General features: G+C 47.1%; 1 protein-coding gene across 1 annotated transcript in view; it reads left to right on the plus strand.

The window, feature by feature from the left end:
• The window catches only part of IQGAP2 (IQ motif containing GTPase activating protein 2), a 339,223-nt gene continuing 316,355 nt past the window's right edge, over window positions 863-23,730 (plus strand). The window contains 1 exon segment of the mRNA XM_021084462.1: window positions 863-1,211. Coding sequence (XP_020940121.1) covers window positions 1,166-1,211 — 46 coding nt within the window. The 5' untranslated portion in view covers window positions 863-1,165.

The following is a 23,730-nucleotide window of genomic DNA, read 5'->3' on the forward strand; positions in this document are numbered from 1 at the left end:
CAGAAAACATCTGGCCGCTCTGCATCTTTGCAGACTGAGAACCGGTTGGTGTCCCCATGCCACCTTCTCTCCAATGAACTCATCTCATAACCCCACCTCAGATATTTTATTTGGCCAGCCATCTGGTCACCCACACATTCCACATTTGACAAACGGGTGAGGACACGGGTATAGAAGTGTCCCACATTCCTCCAGATCTTATCACTCTGAGGCACAAAGAGAAAAACAGCTCCAGGTGACTGCACGAAAAAAAAAAAAACAAAAATTTTAAAATTACCACATGCAGTTTAATTTCCTTAAAAGCATGACCAGAAAAGGTTTCTGTGGTGTGAGACCCCAGCTAGCAGGGCTGGGCCATAGTTCTGTACTTGGGGGAGGGGAGCAGGCCGAAGGTGAGCAGAGGATGACTGGCAGGCAGTTGCGTTTTGAGTGGTTGCTCGGGGAGTGTTTATCTTGTCCCTCCAGCAAGCACACACTCTCAGTTTCTTGTCATGAAAGGGGAACCCTGTATTTTGTGGACAAGGAGTCAGAAGCAACGTGTGAAGGAAAAAACGAAAAAAGAAAAAAAAAGGTCAAGGCTTAATCTCCCCGGAGGAAAAGGAACCGCACTGTTTGTCCTGTAACTGAGCAACACCCTGGGCGGCTGGGGCTGCCTGGGTCTTCTGCGGTTTTTCTTGCTCTTCTCCGCGGAGGTTCACTTCCACCCTCTAAACTCTCCACAAGTGAAAAATCAGGCGGGGCGCCCGCGGCCCCAGCTGCAGGGGATCCCGGCCCAGGGCCCGCGCAGCCCCCGGGCCGGGTAGGGGCGGGTCCAGGAGGCCGGCGCTGCGCCCCGCGCGCGGTAGAGGTCGCTGCGCCGCGGCGCGCGCTCCCACCGCGGTGGATAACGGGGCCGGGCTGGAGGAGAAAGGAAACCTGTCCGGGAGGCGGCGGCGGCGGCAGCCGGGAGCAAGCGAGGGAGGAGAGTTCACTTTTGCTCGGGTGTCAGCGCGCGGCGGCCGCAGCGGGCGCTGACGAGGGAACACCGAGAGAGCGGGGCGCCCAACTCGGGGCGGCCAGCGAGAAGCCGGATACGAGCGCGCCGGCGGGGCGCGGAGCGGCGAGCCTGGCTAGCGAGGGGAGCCGCGGGGGGCGCGCCCCGGGCGGGCCCCCGGAGCTGCGTAGGATGCCCCACGAGGAGCAGGCGTCCCTGCAGAGACCCCGCTATGGCTGTAAGTGCGCTGGGCTCGTCGGGCTGCGCCGGCCTTGGGGAGCCCCCTCCGCAAGGCCGGAGTTGGAGAAGCGGAGGGAACCGGAGGGCAGCGGTTGGGTGGCTTGCAAAGTTAGGAGCTGGAGTTGCAAGGGCTGTTGAGCGGCGTCCTCCCGCTCTCCCCGCAAATTCCTAATCCCCAGCTGGCACCTCAATCCTCTATCCGCACACCCCACGGTGGCTCGAGGCAGCGCTTGGTCTGCTCCCTGGTACACGCCAGGCTGGGGGTTTAGGGGTGTCAGGTGAGGAACCCGCGGAGCTCCCGGCAGGTTGCTGGTTCGGGCCAGGGGGTGGCGTAAGGGACCCGATTCTTCCGACTCTGAAGGGGAGGAAAGTTTGTTTGCAGTGGCTACAGGTGGGCTCCCTAAGTTACGTGCCCGCGCTAGTGGTAAGGTTGGCTTTCCTGGAAGGGCTGGCGTCTCCTCCTACCCGTCTGCCTCTGACTTCACCTGGGCCGCAAGACCTCTTGGGCCCCACAGGTGGGAGCCCTTTCCTGGTGCAGCTGAAAGGGTCACCTCTGGCGCCCCACCCCCTCTCCAACCCTACCCCGTCACCCCGCCCCTGGCTCTGCCGAGACTGTGTGGCGCGCAGGAGGATTGTGGCGGGGACAGGACGCGGTGCTGGGCTCCTCGGGATCCGGATGCAGCCCGCGTGACTTGAACGAGGTGGTGTCTGTTACCCAGCCAGGGGCTGCCCTCGGAAAGAGGTTGCTTTGGCGGATCGTGAGTGGATAGAGCCAGGTTAGCACCAACCACGTGGCTTCATGTGCAGAGTTCAGAGCTTTACCAAACATGTGCCAGGAAGTATTTCCTTTAAAACAAACAGAAAGTTGGCGCGCTCTCTCAACAGGGTTGGACCTGTCAGTGAACCCATGGCCACGGATGGATCACAGGTTAATCTTTTGCCCAGGCTGGCCTTGGTGGCAAGGGTAACAAGCTTGGGTTAAGGTGGTGATACTTACTGCAGCGTTTTGTTTTGTAGTTCTGGCTGGTGGTGAGGGACACCGGCGTGCCTAATAAAGGGGAGTAGTCAGCTTGTGCACCCTCTTTCTCCCCGCCAATCTTGGAATGGACCCAATCAGAGATGGGAAGTTAGTTTTCCCCTGTGACCTTTACTGTGTCAGGCAGTGAGGCTGCCTGGGGAGTCAGCTGCAGCCTCTCCTCTAGGGAAATGCATTTTACAGTTAATCCAGCCCAGCTCTTTGCAGCCTTAGTTTGCCTGTTGCTAAACCACAGACAGCAGAGCTTCTTGGGTTGGGATGTGTTCATCCAGAATGGTGTCAAGCGTCCTTGGGTTGGTGAATGTCCTTTACGTGTCAAGTTCCCAGAATACATGGTAGCTTCACTGTGTCAGGTTATACGATGGCCACAAAGTGTGGAACCTAGGTGAGTATGCCTAACAAAACGGGTTTTGGTAGCACATTTTAAACCATGATCTGTTCAGTGTGTAGTTGCTCACTGATTCACTGTGCTGGGCAAAGTTGGAGTGAATGCAATGCATTGATGCAGAATTTCCATCCGTCTCTGCATGGGCTTCTGTGATGGTGCTCAGTTTTCATGGAACACACCTTTGGTTTTTGAGCGCTGTAGGAGCAGCACTCAATGAGGTTCAGGTCCGGCAAACAGGAAGCGCACTCCACGTGGCCATTTTCTTTGGAAATAATCACCCAGCTTTTCTTAGGAGTCTTGCGTAATGGGGGTGTGCCCTCTTGTAGCAATCAGTCCCATTTACCCTTTCTGACTTCATCAAGTGCTATGTTGGTCACTCAACATAGGGAAAAAATGGGCAATATTTGCCAACTTCCAGACTTGATGGCCACCCTGAAATATTGAGGCTTTAATACAATAACCTGTTAGGTCTTTACAATTAACATTTCTATGACTTTTTTTTTTTTTTTTTGGTCATTTTAGCACGTGAGGCATATGGGAGGTTCCCAGGCTAGGGGTCTAATCAGAGCCATAGCTGCCAGCCTACACCATAGCTTAGGGCAATGCCGGATCCTTAACCCACTGAGCAAAGCCAGGGATCGAACCTGTGTCCTCATGGGTACTAGTCAGATTCGTTTCCGCTGAGCCATGATGGGAACTCTCATTTCTATGACTTTGATACCAGGTTCATGGATGGTGTATGTTCATAGTGTATTTTTAAAAAATCTAGTGGCATGGGCTTTAGTGCTCAAAGATACTACCTAACATTGACTATTCCTGCAAAAGTGGGCGGTGTGATGTATTAGAATATATAACTTCTGATGGGTGTTGGTTTCCTGAATCTTGTGTCAACATGAGATCGAAAGTAGTGCTTTGAGCTCTTCACAAGAAGGCCAGGGAAAGGGAACGCAGGATTGTACTTGCTCTGTTGCATCATGGGCTGTGCTTTTTCTTGTTTGTGGCTTTGGTAAGTATAGATTCAGTAAAACCTCAAACTATACCAAGCAGGCTTTATCCCTGACATTTAAAAATAAGCAAAGTCCTGATACATCCCCTATATATTGTTGTCATTTCAGTTCTAGGGGCCCACATTCTGAGTAAAACGTATTCGCTGGGCTTGTAAAACAACTTTTTGGTACTTTGCCTTAGAGCCGTTGCACTTGCTTGAGGTCTGGTCAGTTGTTCTGTCATCTCTTCTCCCCTTACACTGTCATGTATTTCAGTAATTCTTGTACAGAGCAAATTAACTCAGGCTGTGAAGGTGTCTCTCCTTTGCACAGAGCTAATGGGTGTTGGTTTGTCAAATGCCACATAGCAAGTTGCCCTTGAGGGATTTCTCAATGAGTTCTCCATGAAGGCTCCCTTCTCAGATTTCTGACGTGAGAGATTGTCACGTCTCCCTGACTTGCACACTGGAGTGCTGAATTAAAATTAAATAGACCATTTCTGTTTGATCCTTGTTTCTCCCACGTTGGCCATATCCTCCAGCAACCCATGAAGTTATTTTGTGAGATGTTACTACAGAACAAAGCTGACAGGTTAGCTCACTAAAGCACTTAGACATGAGTAGAGTATTATATTATACGCAAGGTATCTTTCTACAATCAAAAATAAATTTAAGAGTTCCTGTCGTGGCACGGCTGGGGTGAATCCGACTGGGAACCATGACGTTGCAGGTTTGATCCCTGGCCACCCTCAGTGGGTTGAGGATCCGGTGTTGCCATGAGCTGTGGCGTAGGTTGCAGACATGGCTCGGATCTGGCATTGCTGTGGCTGTGGCGTAGGCGGGCAGCTATGGCTTTGATTGGATCCCTAGCCTGGGAACCGTCATATGCTGAGGGTGCAGCCCTAAAAAGAAAAAAAAAAAAAAGTAAATTTATCCTGCCGTATAGCACAGGGAATTATATCCAATCACTTGTGATAGAACATAATAATGTGAGGAAAAGAATGTATGTATATGTGTGACTGGGTCACTTTTCTGTATAGCAGACATTGACAGAACATTATCAATCAACTAATAACAAATTTAAAAAATAAACTAAATTTAAATGAAACTTATGCTTAGGTATGATTTGCCAGGAACTTTTGTGCCGTTGTAACGAAGTGTGGTGTATTTGCCAAAGGAATTCTGAAAACACATTGCTGTCATGATCTGTCTAAAGTTTTGTTCCAGTTACTTGAGAGTTAAAAAGACCAGCGCTAGCAGAGAGGGGCTTTGCGACTAGACCTAGGTGATTTCACTCATTGCATCTCGGAGGATCCAATCAACGTTTAAGTGCCTCCGGGGGGTCAGTAATCAATGTGTCTGGCAGGAACGATGGTTTGCTACTCTCTGCAAAGCTTTCCTTTCATGAGGATTGTTGTAAGGGATCCACGCTAACACTGCTTCTCTTAAGACGGCTGACATAAACCCCGCATGGCTGTGGGTGGAGCGGGGAGGGGGAAGGTTCTGGCAGATGCTGTGAGCTTTTGACCGATGCTCTTTTTTTTTTTTTTTTTTTGTCTTTTTGCCTTTTCTAGGGCCACTCCCGTGGCATATGGAGATTCCCAGGCTAGGGGTCGAATCGGAGCTGTAGCTACTGGCCTACACCACAGCCACAGCAATGCGGGATTCGAGCCGCGTCTGCAACCTATACCACAGCTCCTGGGCCGGATTGTTAACCCACTGAGCAAGGCCAGGGATCGAACTCGCAACCTCCTGGTTCCTAGTCGGATTCGTTAACCACTGTGCCACGACGGGAACTCCTGACCGATGCTCTTGTCTGAATGGTGAGATTCCCACATCATCTGGGAATGACCTGTTGGGGTGATCAGCACAACTACACCTCTCACCCCTTCCCCAGTACCAGACACTTCAGTTCTGAACTCGTTCAGCTCGGGTATGTAAGGCAGGATGGGCAACCTGGCTCTAAAGGTCTATCTGCCAGTGCTTTCCTTTGAAGGCAGAGGGCTGCAGGCAGCGTGGCCCTGCCATGCTGTCTGAAATAGACAAAAAGTCAAGACCCTCCTTTCAGCGCTAGTGTTTTGCTTGAGCTTTTCAAAAGGATCTTTCAGGTCAACAGCTCAAGTGTTCTGTTAGTAGGCTTTTAACTTGAATGACATATGACTTGTTGGGGAGAGTTTAAGCATCTAGTACCAAGCTTGTTGCAGAACTTCATGTTGTTTGAGGTTTTGGCAAATCCCCTTTTCTCTAGGGAACCATGGGTTTGCTTTTGCCCCTCACTTCCCCATTCTGTAAGCTTTCTAACACTTCATTATATTTAAAAGGATAGGCTATAGGGAGTTCCCTGGTGCTCTAGTGGTTAGAACTCAGCACTTTAACCTCTGCGGCCTGGATTCGACTCCTGGTCTAGGAACAGAGATCCCATATCAAACTGCCAACCACACGGAGTGGCAAAAAAAAAAAAAAAAAACAACAACAACAAAAAAAAACCCAGTAACAACAGCCAAAGGCTAGTATACAAGCAGATCTAATGCTTGCCATATCTTCATGGTACCAAACACGAGAAACAAAGGCTACTCAGCTTCCCATCTGCTAGGTAAGTGCTACAGGGCAGGCACTTCAGCATGGGGTGTGGAATTTTAGTTGGTGAATTTACCAAGTACTGGGAGGGTTTTAGGTGCCATTCTTATCATCTGCTCATGGCTTCCGAAAGGGCCAGTGGTTTTCCCTTGTCACACAGAAGCTCAAAGCCAGGATGTCTTAAAACCACACAGTTAGTTGGTTGGTAACAGGGGCTGTGGAAGCCACGGCTCTCAGATCCTGAAGCAGTTTCTCATAGGCTGTTGGCATTTTGCCTCCACTGATACATCAGAGGGGGTTTCTCCCCGCCTTTCTGCCTGTTTCAGGGGTTTGTCATGATATTATCAAACAGCAGAACCTGTAGCCATTTGGATACGGTGCTGTTTTAAAAGTACACGAGTGGGGAGTTCCCACTGTGGCTCAGTGGGTTAAGAACCTGACTAGTATCCATGAGGATGCAAGTTTGATCCCTGGCCTTGCTCAGTGGGTTAAGGATCCGGTATTGCCACAAGCCTCAGTGTAGGTCACAGGTGTGGCTCAGATCTGGTGTTACTCTGACTGAGGGCCCGCAGCTGCAGCTCCGATTAGACCCCTAGCCCAGGAGTTTCCATGTGAAGCAGGTAGGCCATAAAAAGAAAAAAAAAAAAAAATGCACGGGTGGTATTCTCAAGAGCTGATTTTGCTTTTTTGACCCCCAAGGAAAAACATTGAAGAATATGTGGGCTTTTTATAGAGTGTATCCAGGCTTCATCAAAACCTTTTAGGTACATGGAAAGACATCCCATATTGCTGTGAGGCCCTGAAATGAAAGAAAGGCTTTTCCATAATACAGCAGCACGCTCAAATGATTCCAAATAGGATGATTTATAAAACACACTTTATTACGTATACTGGCTAAGCCTTAAAGTTTGGGGTTGATGGGAATTCAGACAGGAGTGTGTAGTGGGTTGGCTGACCAGGGAGCTGATGCTTTTTCACTTTACTCTTCCCTTTTATTTTTCTCCCTTGAAAGGCAGAATGGTGTCAGTGAGGTGGCAGAAGCTTTGGTGTTGAGTAGATGTGGGTTTAAATCCTGACTTGGCCATTAAATGCCCGAATCGGCTTGGCGTTTTCTCCTATAACTTGAGGAGTGGTGCTTATATTCTTGTAGCAGTGGCCAGTGTGGTTCCTGGGACATGTTGGTAAACACATTATAGGAGTTTCAATTAATTGAGCACCTAACATGTGCAGCACCCTTGTGGATGAAGGAAGAATGACTAAGATGGTTACAGCTTATAAGAGAGTCTCGGAGTTTCCTGGTGGCCTAGTGGTTAAGAACCTGGCACTTTCCTGCTGTGGGAACAGGTTTGATCCCTGGCCCGGGAACTTACACATGGTGTGAATAGGGCCAAGAAAAAGAATCTGGAAGATGAAGAATATCGCTTATAGTTCTATTAATGCGCTTTCAGATTCTGTGGAAGTGAAGACACACAAGTGATGGGTTCGGATTTGGAGAGGAAAGTGGGAAGGTTGTGACCATGACCCTGAGGGAGGTCAGAGGAAAACCCAAAAGGCATTCCAGTGTATTGTTGTGTGGCTGTTTTGGTGCAGTTGATGCCTAGGATGTGTGAATAGGTGCCTTGGAGGGAGGGTGTAGCCAGAGGAGAATTCATCATGGAATTCTGTATTTGTAGGCAACAAAATGCCTTTAGAGCTGTCTTGAGGAGGGTGGTATAATCTAGTTTCTTTCGAAAGTTATCTTGCTCTTTCAGAGGGCCCCTCTCCTTTTTTTAAACTTTTCTTTAGATTTTATCTCAAGTGGCCCATTGAGGTGGGGGATGGTGGGAACAGTGGGTGTGGTTGGAATGTGTGGGGCGGGAAACAGCAGGACAGTGGGTAAGATGTGTGTGTGTGTGTGTGTGTGTGTGTGTGTGTGTTGCCCTCTGCTGCTCAGAGGCCCCTTCCCCACGATTCTAGGTTGGGGAGCTTTTTTTAGGGTTGCACTTCGGGCATATAGAAGTTCCCAGGCTAGGGGTCCAATCGGAGCCACAGCCACAGCAATGCAGGATCAGAGCCGCATCTGTGACTTACACCACAGCTCACAGCAACACCGGATCCTTAACCCACTGAGCAAGGCCAGGGATCGAAACCACATCCTCATGGATTCTAGTCAGGTTCGTTATGCTGAGCCACAGCGGAACTCCTGGGGAGCTATTTTTAATGGGCAGGTTTGTCAGATAGTTTTGCTGAGGATAACAAGGAAGGCTAGAAGGAAGTCATGCTTAGGCTTCTGGAACTGGTGGCATCCGAGGAAAACAAAGAGAGGTAGGTCTGGACCCTCCCTGGAGCCTCCCACATTCCAGCCAGGGGGATGGGCAACTAACTTGGAGCCATTTCAGAAGGTAAATTCTCTGAGAGCAGGTAAGAAAAAAAAAGTGTAGTTACAGCAGGACAAAGATCCTGACAACTGAGTCATCCTGGGGAGAGGGTAGGATTTCTTCTACCTCTTTTTTCCTCATATTCTCCATTCCTTAATGGCTATTTTTCCTCCTCACATGTCGCTGGAGATTTACTGCATTCACATGACAGACATCCCCGTTTTGTTGAAAGTGGCTAATGCCCATGCTTCCAGTTCCTGAGCGGCCCTTGGATGGGACCCCGATCCCACTGGACTCTCCCCTTATTTTTACAGTCACGGGCTGTGCTCGGCCCTTCTTGCCGAGGTCACGAGGGGCGCTGACAGCTGTTTCTTCAGTCATTACAGTGGTTTTTCCAGAGCATCAAGGGCCACAGGGCATTACCTGAGGACTTGGTGGAAAGGCAAATTCCTTGCTCTGACCAACTCTTCTGAATCAGAAACTTGGGGGTCGGGGTGTGTTTCTACAAGCCCTCCAGGAACTTGTGATGCATACCCTAGTGCAAGCAGAAAAAGACGTTCCGGGAGTTCCCGTCATGGCTCAGTGGTTAACCTGACTAGCATCCATGAGGATGAGGGTTCGATCCCTGACCTCGCTCCATGGGTTAAGGATCCGTTGGTGCCATGACCTGTGGTTTAGGTCGCAGACGTGGCTTGGATCCTGTGTTTCTATGACTGTAGTGTAGACTGCCAGCTGCAGCTCCAATTGGACCCCTAGCCTGGGAACCTCCATATGCTGTGGGTATAGTCCTAAAAAGACCAAAAACAAAACAAAAAAAAACCAAAAAACCACGTTCTGAATACGCGATTACCTGCTCCATGGTGATTGCAGTTTTTTTCAAATAAGTGAAAACACATGAGCATGTTACCGAATGCTTTATTTACACTATTCCTTGTGTGCTTGATTGGAGCGCACACATGTGCCTCATGCAAATCCCAGCATTGATTTCGGTACAGTTTTGTGTTTATTTTATAGGAACTAACAATTATGATATGGCTTTAAGTCTGCTTTTCTCCCTTCTGGGAAATAAATATGATTTAGAAGATAAAGCCCCACTTCTCCGCTAAGGACTAAGTGATGTCAACTCCCCACGGACTTGTAGGGGGAGGTGGTGCTCTTGGGAGCCAATGGGAAGGCTAAAGGCGCTGGGGAACCTGTCTGTGTGATAGGGAAGGTTCCAGTCTCGGTCACTCTGGACTCTAATCCTTTCCTGGACACCAGGGGTTGAAAGATGTCTTCTTCCTGCACGCCCCCCCCCGCCCCCCAACCCCCAGGACAGCTTAAGTGCCTTTCATTCCTGCAGTTTTGAGAACGGTTGAATATGTTAGCAGAGATATCATTTGATAGGAGTAAGCGCATCCAGCTCATCCCCATATTACGGGAAAGGACAGATCTATTTGTTTTGCTTTGATGAAATTTTTTTGGCTAAGATCCCCAAAGAGGACAACTTTTAACTGTTCTCCTTTCTCCGTTACCGCTGAATCTCAGAAGACATTTTTATATCATTTTTTGCAAATGAAGGCAAGTTAGTTCCTGATAATGTTGTCTCACATCTTTTATGTTGTTGCCCAGATGAACTCAGTCTGTGGATGCTGGTGGATGCAGTTCCTTACTCATCTCCATGTAAATGGGCTTAATTTGCATGTGGCTGAAGCAACATCTGTTTGAAATACTTAGGTATTGCTTAGGTTCAGGACCTAGCTAGTAACCTGGAACCTTGGTACAACTTAGAAGACACCCAATAAATATTTGTCATTATTAGAGGTTTTGCATGATACTGTTTGTTAATCTCAAGAGTTTGACGGCCAGATAAGTGTTTAACGTTGAGCTGAGCTTTCCTTTCAGCCTCTGTGGAACCTACGTAAGTGATTTTAATTTCTTTCTTTCTTTTTTTTTTTTTTTTTATTGTCTTTTTGCCATTTCTTGGGCCACTCCTGCGGCATATGGAGGTTCCCAGGCTAGGGGTCAAATCGGAGCTCTAGCCGCCGGCCTACGCCAGAGCCTCAGCAACGTAGGATCCGAGCCGCGTCTGCGACCTACACCACAGCTCAGGGCAACACCGGAACCTTGACCCACTGAGCAAGGGCAGGGACCGAACCCGAGACCTCATGGTTCCTAGTGGGATTCGTTAACCACTGCGCCACGACGGGAACTCCTGATTTTAATTTCTTGATGCCTCCGTTTCTCTGCTGTAAAGGGCAGATGGGAATGTGCATGTTCAGAGGGTGAACCGACTCAGTGCACATGCAGAGTGTGTCTCCATAGAGCCCCTTCTTGAATGATGGAGAAGGGGTAGCAGTAGTATTGCCCTTATCACTGCTGCCGCTTGCCTCTCTCCCCCCAGGTCCTCGCTTTTTTCTCACTTTAACAGAAAGTGGATTTAAAATCTTGTTCCCGTACACATTTTTTTTTTTTTAAATTGGTATGCAACTGACATAAACATCCCATGCTTTCTTGAACACATAGACTCATGGGAAAATAATGACTATATGGAAGTGGAGTCAGTCTGTCAATTTGGGTGGAACTCAGATTCATTCTTTTGCATGTGTACTTAAAACATTTTATTGCTGACTGTTAAAAAAATAATGTTTTGAGGCAGAAGACTAACTCAGGCAGGCAGTGCAGGCTTCCATGCATTCTCTGATATGGCTATTGATTAACATTTGTGGCTTAAGGGCTCCAGGGAGTAACATCCCCACAGGCCTTGTTTACTATAGGGAGTGTACCTACCCCCAGATGGACATGAATCCCTAACCCCCTGTGACTCAGTTTACCGGAAGAGAAGGGCAAAGAAACCATGAGACTTAAGGGACATTTCTACCCCTAAGACCCTACTGGACAAGGACTGATATAGATAATTGGGCGAGGCCAATGGGAGACAACCACATCTTTCTGGACCCCATGTTGGCACCCCCCACATCTTTAAGGGATTAGAAACCCCTATAGGACAATGGTGGTGGTGGTGGTGGGGCTCTTCTCCCGCCTCCCAGCAACCCTGGGAGGTATTTGCTTTCCTGTAATAAAGACTTTGCTTGTTTGCTGCCTGTGTGTTGGTGAAGTTCATTCTTCAGCTGCGTGAACAAGAACCCAGATTCCAGTAACATCTTTCCGGCATCAGTTTGATGGTGGGTTGGATTTCTGCGCTGCATTTTTTTTTTTTTTTTGTCATCTTAAAAGGGGTTGTGGGAATTCCTAATGTGGCTCAGCAGGTTAAGAACCTGATGCTGTCTCTGTGAGGATGTGGGTTTGATCCCTGGCCTCCCTGGTTAAGGAGCCAATGTTTGCACATGCTGCAGTGTAGATTGTAGATGAGGCTCAGATCTGGTGTGGCTGTGGCTGTGGCATAGGCTAGCAACTACAGCTCCAATTCAACCCCTAGCGGGAGAACTTTTTTTTTTTTTTTTTTTTTGTCTTTTTGTCTTTTGTTGTTGTTGTTTGTTGTTGTTGTTGTTGCTATCTCTTGGGCCGCTTCCGAGGCATATGGAGGTTCCCAGGCTAGGGGTTGAATCGGAGCTGTAGCCACCGGCCTACGCCAGAGCCACAGCAACGTGGGATCCGAGCCGCATCTGCAACCTACACCACAGCTCACGGCAACGCTGGATCGTTAACCCACTGAGCAAGGGCAGGGACTGAACCCGCAACCTCATGGTTCCTAGTCGGATTCGTTAACCACTGCGCCACGACGGGAACTCCCGGAGGGAGAACTTCTGTATGCCACAAGTGTGGCCCTAAAAAGCAAAAAAAAAAAAGGGTTGTGCCAGAGTTCTCTTGTGGTGCAGCAAGTCAAGGATCCGGCATTGTCACTGCAGTGTCTCAGGTCACTGCTGTGGTGCAGGTTTGATCCCTAGCCAGGGAACTTGGGCATGCTATAGGTGCAGCCAGAAAGAAAAAAAAAAAAAAAAAACCAAAGTGGTTGTGGAGTTGCCACCAGCATACCTGAGTGACTGAACTGCCACTCTGCGGTTACTAAGCAGCTTGTTGTCTCATTCACAGTTAAGTTGATCACTGCTGTTGCTGCTGGTTTGAAGCCCAAGGGCTCATGACACTATTGAGATGGGAAGGAGCTACTTGAAATAAGCGTTAGTCTTTGTGCCTGGTTCAAATTGTGGAGTGTGTCTTGGATGCTAGTTTCCTCCAGCCTTCTGGTCAACCTCGTGGTATGGGGCTTGAGAAGGAGGGTTAGGAAGCAGAGAACATCTGCTGGGTTCATTCGACGTCCCTCAGACCTTACTGCCTCTAGAAAGAGTGAGACTAGGTTCATGGGCCAGGGAAGCTCAACTTACAGTAATAACTGGGATGTTGGAGGCTTGGAAATAAACAGTCTCAGCTGCTTCTCATGTCCCCACATTCAGGTTATTCATTCATCCTGCCTCCCCACTTTCTGCTGGGCTTTTTTAATTCCAGCAAGTTTCATTAAAAAATTTTTTTTATTATAATTGATGATTTACAGTGTTCTGTCACTTTCTTCTCTACAGCAAAGTGACCCAGTCACACATTTAAACATTGCTTTTCTCATATTATCTTCTGTTGTGTTCTATCATAAGTCCTATATAGCAGGACCTCATTGCTTATCCATCCTAAATGTAAGGGTGTCTACCAACCTCAAACTCACAGGCCATCCATTCCTCCCTGCCTCTCCCACCACCCTGGTAACCTCAAATCTGTTCTCCATGTCTGTGAGTCTGTTTCTGTTCTGTAGATAAGTTAATTTGTGCCATATTTTAGATTCCACACATAAGTGATATCATATGGTATTTGTCTTTCTCTTTCTGGCTTACTTCAATGAGTTTGAGAATCTCTAGTTGGATCCATGTTGCTGCAAATGGCATTAATTTTTTCTTGTTTATGGCTGAGTAGTATTCCATTGTGTATATATACCACATCTTCTTAATCCATTCATCTGTCAATGGGCATTTGGGTTGTTTCCCTGTCTTGGCTATTGTGAAAAGTGCCAATTCCAGCAAGTTTCATACAAATGTTTCCCCTCACCTCTCTACTCCTCACCTCCCCCAAAAGGCATCATTGGAATCAGCCACACTCGGTGCCCACCTGGCTCCTTGGGTATGTCTGTCACTTTCCCGTTCTTTGCCTGGCCCTGGGCTGACCAGGCAGGCTTTGCAGGGCTGGGGCAAGGAGCCTGGCAAGAAGTCTGTCACATGGTCAGCCTCACGGAATATGAGTTCTCATTCACCCACCCTCTAAACCCCGCTCTTCAGTATCAGATTGAGAAAGGTGGTTTCCCAAGGCCTTGCCCAGATTGAACTGTTAGAAAGTTTTCCCTGAAAATGGTCATTTCACAGCTAATTCAATTAGATTCTCCTTTTCATTCTATATTTACTAATGAGTTTTAATTTCCAAAGGAATAAATATTCATTTAAAGAGAATAAATATTCATATAAAGAGAGCGCTCCCTGTCCGTGGGAACCAGGGACACAGGAGTCCTTTCCTTGGTTTGGCCCTGACTCTGGGGACAGTTTCAGAGTGTCTTCTTCAGTTCTCTGATAGAATGTTTGCTCCTGTCAGTGTGAATTGATCAACAGTTGGGAGGATGGTGCTTTCATATTACTCTTCAAAGTAGGTTCTGGGCATATCTTTTCCACATTGGATTAGGTGAGCTCTGAGAAAGAAATGGAACTTAGACTGTGCTTCCATGTGGTAGTTTTGAAATCTCTGAAAATGTGTACTTTGATCTGTTGAGTAGGGCAAACAAGATGCAGCCACCAAACAGGGAAGATGGACTTAACCTGTGTACCTGTGGATTTATCTAGAGGATTATATAAACCTCTTTCCAGAGGTTGCCTTTGGGGAGACTGAGGGCAAGGGTGGGAATATTACTTGAAATTGTTTTTATCGTGTATTATCTTTCAAAAAACAAAAGCCGATGGATTTTGCAAAACACTACACTGATGAATTTGAGAATGACATGGGCAGGAGTTCCCATCAGGGCTCAGTGGTTAATGAATCTGACTAGCATCCATGAGGATGCAGATTCAACCCCTGACCTCGATCAGTGGGTTAAGGATCTGGTGTTTCTGAGAGCTATGGGGTAGGTCACAGATGCAGCTCAGATCTGGTGTGACTGTGGCTGTGTGGTAGGCTGGCAGCTCCAGCTCCAGTTTGACTCCTAGCCTGGGAACCTCCGTATGCAACAAATGTGGCCCTAAAAAGAAAAAAAAATTACAGAGAACAACATGGACAAAATAGAAGAGCCGCCATATCCACGAAGGTGGCATATGTGTCTTTTGGTCACTGCTGTATCCCCAGCATATAGAGTCATTCACCACATCAACAGTAGTTCTTTCTAGGTAATGAGATACTGGGTGAACTTTGAAAAAAAAAAAAGTTTTTCTTCTCCACATTTTGTACTATAAAAAATATATATATATATATATTTTTGTCTTTTGCCATTTCTTGGGCCGCTCCCGAAGCATATGGAGGTTCCCAGGCTAGGGGTCTAATCGGAGCTGAACAGCCAGCCTACACCAGAGCTACAGCAACATGGGATCTGATCCGCGTCTGCGACCCACACCACAGCTCACAGCAACGCCGGATCGTTAACCCACTGAGCAAGGCCAGGGATCGAACCTGCAATCTCATGGTTCCTAGTCGGATTCATTAACCACTGCGCCACAACGAGAACTCCATAAAAAATATTTTTATAGTTAGAAAAGTTGTAGCAGTTACCTTTGCTGCTCAAGATGCAAAGTCATCATTATCTATGAACTTTGCCTTGCAAAAATTAGATTCTGAAAAACAAAGACTGTTATTGGAAGAATTTAGTGGAGATTTAATTTTCCTGGTGTGTGTGTGTGTATGCACATACGTACTTGTGTGAGAGGTTAAGAGACAGAGACTGAGGTGTTCCTGTCGTGGCCCAGTAGTTAATGAGTCAGACTAGCATCCATGAGGATTCGGGTTCGATCCCTGGTCTCACTCAGTGGGTTAAGGATCCTGTGTCACCATGAGTTGTGGTGTGGGTCACAGGCACGGCTTGGATCTGGTGTGGCTGTAGCTGTGGTGTGGGCCAGCAGTTGCAGCTCTGATTCAACCCCTAGCCTGGGAACCTCCATATGCCACCAGTGTGGCCCTAAAAAAGGACAAAAAAAAAAAAAAGAGAGAGAGAGAGACAAAGAGTGAAGGAGCTTTAGGACGCTCTATTTAGGTGGTAAGCTGTTGTCATTTGGATAGAGATAATGAGAGAGTGGATGAAAACCCTAAGGATAAGCGAGGTGCTGTAGGAGCAGAGCTAAGAAACAAGCCTAGGTGGGCAGGAGCGAATCAGAGTTTTCAAAATTTATGAAGGGAAAGTAGGTGTGAGGCTGACTTGTAAAAGGCAGTGGATCAAGAAGTATGTCCACACTGAAATAAAGGCAATTGACATTAAAGTAGGGGGGTTCTTCTCTTAGCTCAGAGAGAGAACTCTCAGGAGCCTGGCAGAAGTAAACCACTCATTGTCTTTTTATTCAGCAAGGGCTGCTGGATGCTGTGTGTATGGTGGAAGTGACCCAGGGCTTGCAGATCGGTTGCCTGTATGGGTCAAGTTGTGATCAAAATGGAGAAGCAGCTTGGATGTGTCCCTCAGCTGGAGATTGCACTTGCTCCTCTAGCACCTCAAAATGGGTGGAAAATATTGTTCTGTGAGCTTATTGGGCCTTTGGAAGCTGCCACTGTCCCCTGCATTATGTTGTAAAACTGAGGCAGCTGTGATGGAAGTCTTGTCACCCTGGAAAGGTGTCAGGGCCACTGTGATGGCCAGGGCAGCCTCTAACACCTGAGGGCTTAGATGGAGGCACTACTTACTGTGTGACATGGGGTATGACCTCTCTGAGCTTCTGTCTACATCTGAGAAATGGCTTTATGTTTGCCTCAAAGGGGGCACGGAAGATTGCTTTGAAAACTATTCATGTATTACATGTATGGTGTGGGGTAACTTAGCTGCTTATTTCACTGGCTATGGCGTGGGGGAGTCTTACTAATGTTGAAAAAGCCTTATCTCTTCATCACCTGTCTCAAAACAGTGCCACTTCAGCTGTGTGACGTAGGCTGGTTTTGGACTGATGTTTGAAATGAGGGTTGGGGTTTTTTTTTTTTTTCCCCCCTTTTTCCTCCAGCTTGAAAGGCAAAATTTTGGCTTTTAATAGCAATATCTTCAAGATGTCAAATTTCTTACTTTAATGTCAATTGCCTTTATTTCAGTGTGGACATACTTCCTGTATAATCTTTGGCCAGAATCTTCCCTGTCTTTCTGAGCGTGTGCCTTGCTAGGAAGTAAATATCATGAACACGCAAGTAAATCGTAGGTGCCTCATAATTGAACAGACTTTTCAAGAGTAGTGTGTCTGAGACCCCTGTGATAGGAGAAGGTTTTCACGATGGGAAACTTCATCTTATGAGATGCAGGACATCTGAGTTTTTACAGTAGGGTTGGGGCTGCCGCTTGGGAAGTCAGCTGTTTCCTAGGCTGTGGATCGAGCTCATTTCTTTGCAGAGTTGAGATGTGGTGACTTATTTTTAAGAAAAGTAAAGGAAGAGTGGCAGTCAGGGCAGCCGGGATCATTTGGGACTTCAGAAGATTTCCCAGCGTTGCTGGGTACCAAGATCGGGCCACCCTCTTAAGGTAATTGCACATCTTTGACTTTTATACACGTGGTAATACCACCTCTCGGTTTAGAGCTGTTCTTAATTCATAGCTGTCAACCTGACTGCCCATTATAATCTCCAGGGGAGCTTCACAAAGAAAACACAGTTTCCCTGGGTCCCAACCTCTAGATGTTCTGTTTGTTTGGGGGGTAAAGCTCTGTCATAGGTATTTTTATTTTTATTTTTTGTAGGGCCGCACTGTGGCACATGGAGGTTCCCAGGCTAGGGGTCGAATCAGAGCTACAGCGGTGCCTACGCCACAGCCACAGCAACATGGGATCCGAGCCATGTCTGTGACCTACACCACAGCTCACAGCAACACCAGATCCTAAACCCACTGAGCGAGGCCCTAGATCGAACCTGGAACCTCATGGTTCCTAGTCAGATTCTTTTCTGCCGCGCCATGACCGGAACGCCATATATATATTTTTTAATTAAAATGTTTTTGAATCCTCAAACCCAAAAAGAATGGTGCTTTGAACATGCATCCCTTTTATGTAGCCTCACCAACTGCTAACATCGTGCCACACCATTGCATCTGCAGGCACTGTGATGTCTTATGCCTAAATACTTCAGCACCTGTCTCACAGGCCAGTGACAGGGACATTCTCCACCACAGCCCCAGCCTCAGTACCATGCATACTGTGCATTCACATCCACCATTCCCTCCTCTTTTTTTAGGGCTACACCTGAAGCATATGGAAGTTCCCAGGCTAGGGCCTGACTCAGAGCTGCTGGCCTCCACCAAGCCGCATCTACGACCTATACCGCAGCTCATGGCATCGCCGGATCCTTAACCCACTGAGCGAGGCTGGGAGTGAACCTGCAACCTCATAGATACTAGTCAGGTTCTTAACCCACTGAGCCACAATGAGAACTCTATCATTTTTAAATTCTACATTAAGATTTTCCTCAGCTGTACTTGATCGTCAGTTTTTTGGACCCAAGGTCCAGTCAAGTTCCTTGTATGCCTTTCGGCTGTGACCCGCCCCCTTGGTCTTGCCCAGGCTGGAGCAGTGCTGCCACATCCCTGACACTTCAGTCATGTTGAAGCCTTAAGAGTGAGGCTGTTTCCTCTTAGTGCATCACATCGGGGGCCTGCTATGTCCAGCCTCTTGCTACTAGGAATGAGTCAATATTTTACTTTTTATTTATTTTACTAAAATTTTTTTGTTTTTTTTTTTTTTGCTTTTTTGGGCTGCACACACAGCATATGAAGGTTCCCAGCTAGGGGTCCAATTGGACCTACAGCTGCCGGCCTACACCACAGCCACAGCCATAGCAACGCCAGATCAGAGCCACATCTGTGACCTACACCGTAGCTCATGGCAACACTGGATTCTCAACTGACTGAGCAAGGCCAGGGATCGAACCCGAATCCTCGTGGATCCTGGTTGGGTTCGTTCATTGCTGAGCCATGACGGGAACTCCAGGAATGAATAGATATTTTAAAAATTCGCCATAGGAGATTCCAGAGTGCAGCCAAGATTTGAAATTCACTGAATTAATTAAAACCCATCATTCTCTGTGCATATGTTTATCATAAGATACACAACATAAAATTTACTGTCTTAGCCATTTTTAAGTGTAAGCTCAGTGGCATTCATTCATTCACATCTTTTTTTTTTTTTTTTCTTTTTGGCTGTACCTGCAGCAAGCAGAAGTTCCCAGGCCAAGGACTGCACGCTGGATCCTTAACCTACTTCTCCACCGGGGAAACTCCTCATTCACATTTTTTGTGCAACTATCACCACCACCATCCATCTCCAGAATTTTTTCATCCTTCTTAAATGGACACTCTGCACCCATTAAATAATGACTCCCCCACTTCCCTCTCTTCCCCTTGCCTGGAACCCACTCATCTTTCTCTCACTCTGATTTTGACTGCCCTAGGTACCCCGTATGTGTGAAATCATACAGCATCTGTCCTTTGTGACAGGTTTGTTTCACTTAGCTCCATGTCCTCAAGATTCATCTGCGTTGTACCCTGTGTTAGAATTGTCTTCTTTTTTAAGGCTGAATAATATTCCATTGATGTATATGCCATGTCTTGTTCATCTGTTGATGGACCTGTGGATGGTTTGCACCTTTGGGCCATTGTGAATAATGCTGCTACGAACACAGGTGTACAAGTATCAGATTCCCTGCTTTCACTTCTTTTGCGTATGTTCCCAGAATTGGGATGGCTGGGTCATATGGTAATTCTGTGTTTATTTGTGCAGGAACTGCCACACACCTCTACCACTTCAATTGCCTTGGAAGGGTCAAAATATCTTTGAATTCAAGGGAGAATTCAGAATGCTGGCCTCTAGGCTCCTGTTGAGATTACCTTTCCAAGGGCATCTGTAGATCCATCTCTTTCTTCATGGGGGATAAAGACCAGTGTCCAGCTATGGCAAGATTTACTCCTTGGCAACCTCAGGTGGTTTGCAGGACAAGGGTTGGCGTGTCATACTTTATTTACACTAAGCATAACTTTTTTTTTTGTCTTTTTTTTTAGACCCGCACTTGCTGAGTCACAACAGGAACTCCTACACTATGCCTAACTTTTAAGAGAGTTCAGTTTTTGGTTGGTCATTTATTTATTTTTTTTCTCCTTTTTTTTTTAAATTACTCAGTTACATTTATAGTTGTACAACAATCATCACGACCAAATTTTATAGCATTTCCTTCTCAAACCCCCAGCGCATCCCCCCACCCCCCAGCCTGTCTCATTTGGAAACTGTAAGTTTTTTGAAGTCTGTGAGTCAGTATCTGTTCTGCAAAGAAGTTCATTGTGTCCTTTTTTTAGATTCCACTTGTAAGTGATAGCATTTGATGTTGGTGTTTTGCTGTCTGACTGATTTCACTTAGCATGATAATTTCTAGGTCCATCCATGTTGCTGCAAAAGCTGTTATTTCCTTTAATGGCTGAGTAATACTCTGTTGTATATTATGTACCACATCTTCTTTATCCTTTCCTCTGTCAATGGACATTTAGGCTGTTACCATGTCTTGGCTATTATATATAGTACTGCAGTGAACATTGGAGTATATGTATGTTTTCGAGTCATGGTTTTCTCTGGTGATTGGTTTTTAAATCATCATAGACAGGGAGTTGCTTTGGGTTCCATAAATAGGGCAAAGGGCAGCCACTGGTTGCCTCTTTGGGGTGTATAGGATTTTTTTTTTTGTTTTGTTTTTTTTTTGTCTTTTTAGGGCCGCACCAACGGCACATGGAGGTTCCCAGGCTACGGGTCCAGTTGGAGCTGTAGCCACGGCCTACACCACAGCAATGTGGGATCTGAGCCGCAGCTGCGACCTTCACCACTGTTCATGGCAATGCTGGATCCTTAACCCACTGAGCGAGGCGAGGGATCAAACCAACCCGCATCCTCATGGATGCTAGTTGGGTTCATTAACTGCTGAGCCGCAATGGGAACTCCCTGTATAGGATTTTTTAAACAGAATATTGTTTTAGTTTGTTAACCTGGTTCCTCCAAATGCAGTTAACTCTCAACAAGTGTATGAACTGCTCGGGCCTACTTACGTGTGTACGTTTTTTGAGAGTAAATGTGACAGTACCATACTATCTGTGGTTGATTGAATCCATGGATACAGAGGGACCAACTGTAAGTTACATTTGGAGTTTTGACTGTCCCCCAACCCCCATGTTGTTCAAGGAGCAACTGTATTAGCTGTGTGACCTGGGGCGAAGTCTTCACTTCTCTGATTCATGCTGTTCAACTGGAAAATGAGGGTAATCACATCGGTCGGAATTGCATGCCTTAATCAAGGTAAAAATCCTTCATGTCTTGTACCGAGAAGGCGCCAGACATTTCAGTGCAAGCTATTATGTGATAGTTCTCATCAATTTCGGTGATGTTACCTAGATAATCCTAGTCATCCTTGGAAGTATATTTGGAATGCTGATGTTTTTAAATGCGTTATGACTCTTGTACAAGACTTGGTGTCTCTGTTTGGCTGTCTTGTGACAGACAGTGGCTTCCTACATGGTGATTTTTTTAATCAGAGAGAAAGCTAGCAGGAGCCTGTAAGAACAAGGCCCTAGAACAAATGTGGACTGAATGCCAGGGGCAGCTGTTTCCTAAGGGTGAGTGTCGGTCATTTTTATACACTGCGGGGGCCGTGGAGTCCAGCGTCAGAAAACGTGTTGGGAGGACTCCAGCTTCGTTGTGTCCAGGTTCAGTGGACCACGACCAGGCATTCTCCTTCTTTGGATGCTGGTTGTCCTTCTGCTCCCTGGTTGGAAATGAGCTGAGCGTTACAAGGTCACCAGTCTAGTTCCGTGTAACAGATTGTTGTCTCCTAACGATTAGTTTGGAATGTGTGCTGAGTATCGTTTGTGCAGTTCCTAGGATTATTTAACAAGAGAAAATGTTGGCTCTGCAGAATAGCCTGGAAGGATTGAAACTCAGTCAATCCTGTTTCAGTGGAAGATCCTGATCTTCACCCTGGTCTGTGGTTGCCATGTCCAGCCCTGGGAGAGACATCCCATCATCTTTTGTTTGTTTTTTGTGTTTTTTACTTTTTAGGGCCACACCTGCGGCATATGTAAGTCCCAGGCTAGGAGTCGAATCAGAGCTACAGCTGCCGGCCTACACCACAGCCACAGCCACACCAGATCCGAGCAGCGTCTGTGACCTACACCACAGCTCACAGCAATGCAGGATCTGAGCTGTGTCTGCGACCTGCATGACAGCTCACAGCACCGCCAGATCCTTAACCAGGGATCGAACCTGAGTCCTTGTGGGTACTAGTCGGGTTTGTCACAGCTGAGCCACGATGGGAACTCCCCCATGGGTTTTTGGTGCCTTCTGTGAGGGGTTAGGATGACAAGAGGTGGGCATTGTGTATATAATTCTAAGACAAGGGGACTGGGTTTCTAACTTTTTCTGTTAGTGTCACCACTAATAATGCTGATACTAACAAATACATACAGTGTGTATAGGTTCCAGGCATGACTCTAAGCACTTTTTGCGAATCACCCAATTTAATCCTCATGACAGTTTCCTGAGGTTGGTCATATTGTCCCCATTTTATAGGTAGGAAAACTGAGGCACAAAGAGGTTAAATGACTTGCCTAAGGGCCCGCAGCTAGTAAGTGACAGAATTAAGATTTGAACTTGGGCAGTGTGACCCTGGGTTTTGCACCTACTGTACCTGTTGAAAACATATTAAAAAGTCACTTTTGGAGTTCCCGTTGTGGCTCAGTGGGTAACGAATCCGTCTAGGAGCCATGGGGTTGCAGGTTCGATCCTTGGCCTTGCTCAGTGGGTTAAGGATCCGGCATTACTGTGAGCTGTGGTGTAGGTCACAGACGCGGCTCGGATCCCACGTTGCTGTGGCTCTGGTGTAGGCCGGCGGCTACAGCCGGCTCGGATCCCACGTTGCTGTGGCTCTGGTGTAGGCCGGCGGCTACAGCTCTGATTGGACCCCTAGCCTGGGAACCTCCATATGCTGTGGGAGTGGCCCAAGAAATGGCAAAAAGACAAAAAAAAAAAAAAAAAAAAAGTCACTTTTGCATACTTGATACTCTGTGTATGGTGTGTTTCTTTTTGGCCATGCCCACAGCACATGGAAACTCCTGGGCTGGGAATTGAACCTGTGCCACAGCTGTAAGCTGAGCCACAACAGTGACAATGCCAAATTCTTAATGGTTAGGCCACCAGGGAACTCCAATACTGTGTCTTTTGGGTAAAGCATTTTAGCAGTTGTATTAATTTCCTTTTGTAACAAATTTAACTGTGTGGCTTAAAATGCAACAGACTTGTGTATTCTTTCACCCTTCTCAAGGCTAGAAGTCTAAAATCAAGGTGTGGGTGGGCTACACTCTTGGAGGCTCTACTGGAGGGTCCCCCTCCCCCCCTTGTTGGCTTCTGGTTGTTGCCAACAGTCCTTAGACATAGACTTGGCTTCTAGGTGCATCACTCCAGTCTGCCTCTGTGGTCACACGGCGTTCTCCCTGGGTGCTTTTCCTTCTTATAAGACACCAGTCATTGGTTTGGGGCCTGCCCTAATCCACTGTGGCTTCATTTTGATTCATTGCCTCTGCAAAAACCCTTTTTCCAAATAAGTTCACACTGTTGACAGTCTGGGCCCATGTCAATTTGGGAGGGATGCTGGGGAACCCAGTCTAGCCATTCGGGAAAAGGAAGAATTTGGGACCTCTGAATTGGTGAGCACAGTGACTTTGGCTAGTCGTGACTGGTGAGAGGCACCGTCAGGTCGGGTAGTGAGTTTGTTGGGTTGTCTAGTGTCTGGTGTTAAGTCAGTGCTTGATCACCCCCAAAGCTGAGACATCATCACGAAAGCAGATGGAAGAAGGAACAGTGCAGGAGCAGCAGAGATCAAAGAGAGGACCTGGAAGCATCCAAAGGCACTGATGCCGGGATAGACTCTGACCCAGTGAAAGAGAACCGCAATGGCGGAGCTGCTGAGGAGCCAGCGCCTCGTCCCGGTCAGTTCAATCCCCTCTCAGTGACTTAAAATCTG

This window comes from Sus scrofa, chromosome 2, assembly GCF_000003025.6.
Source record: "Sus scrofa isolate TJ Tabasco breed Duroc chromosome 2, Sscrofa11.1, whole genome shotgun sequence".
NCBI classification, from domain to species: domain Eukaryota; kingdom Metazoa; phylum Chordata; class Mammalia; order Artiodactyla; family Suidae; genus Sus; species Sus scrofa.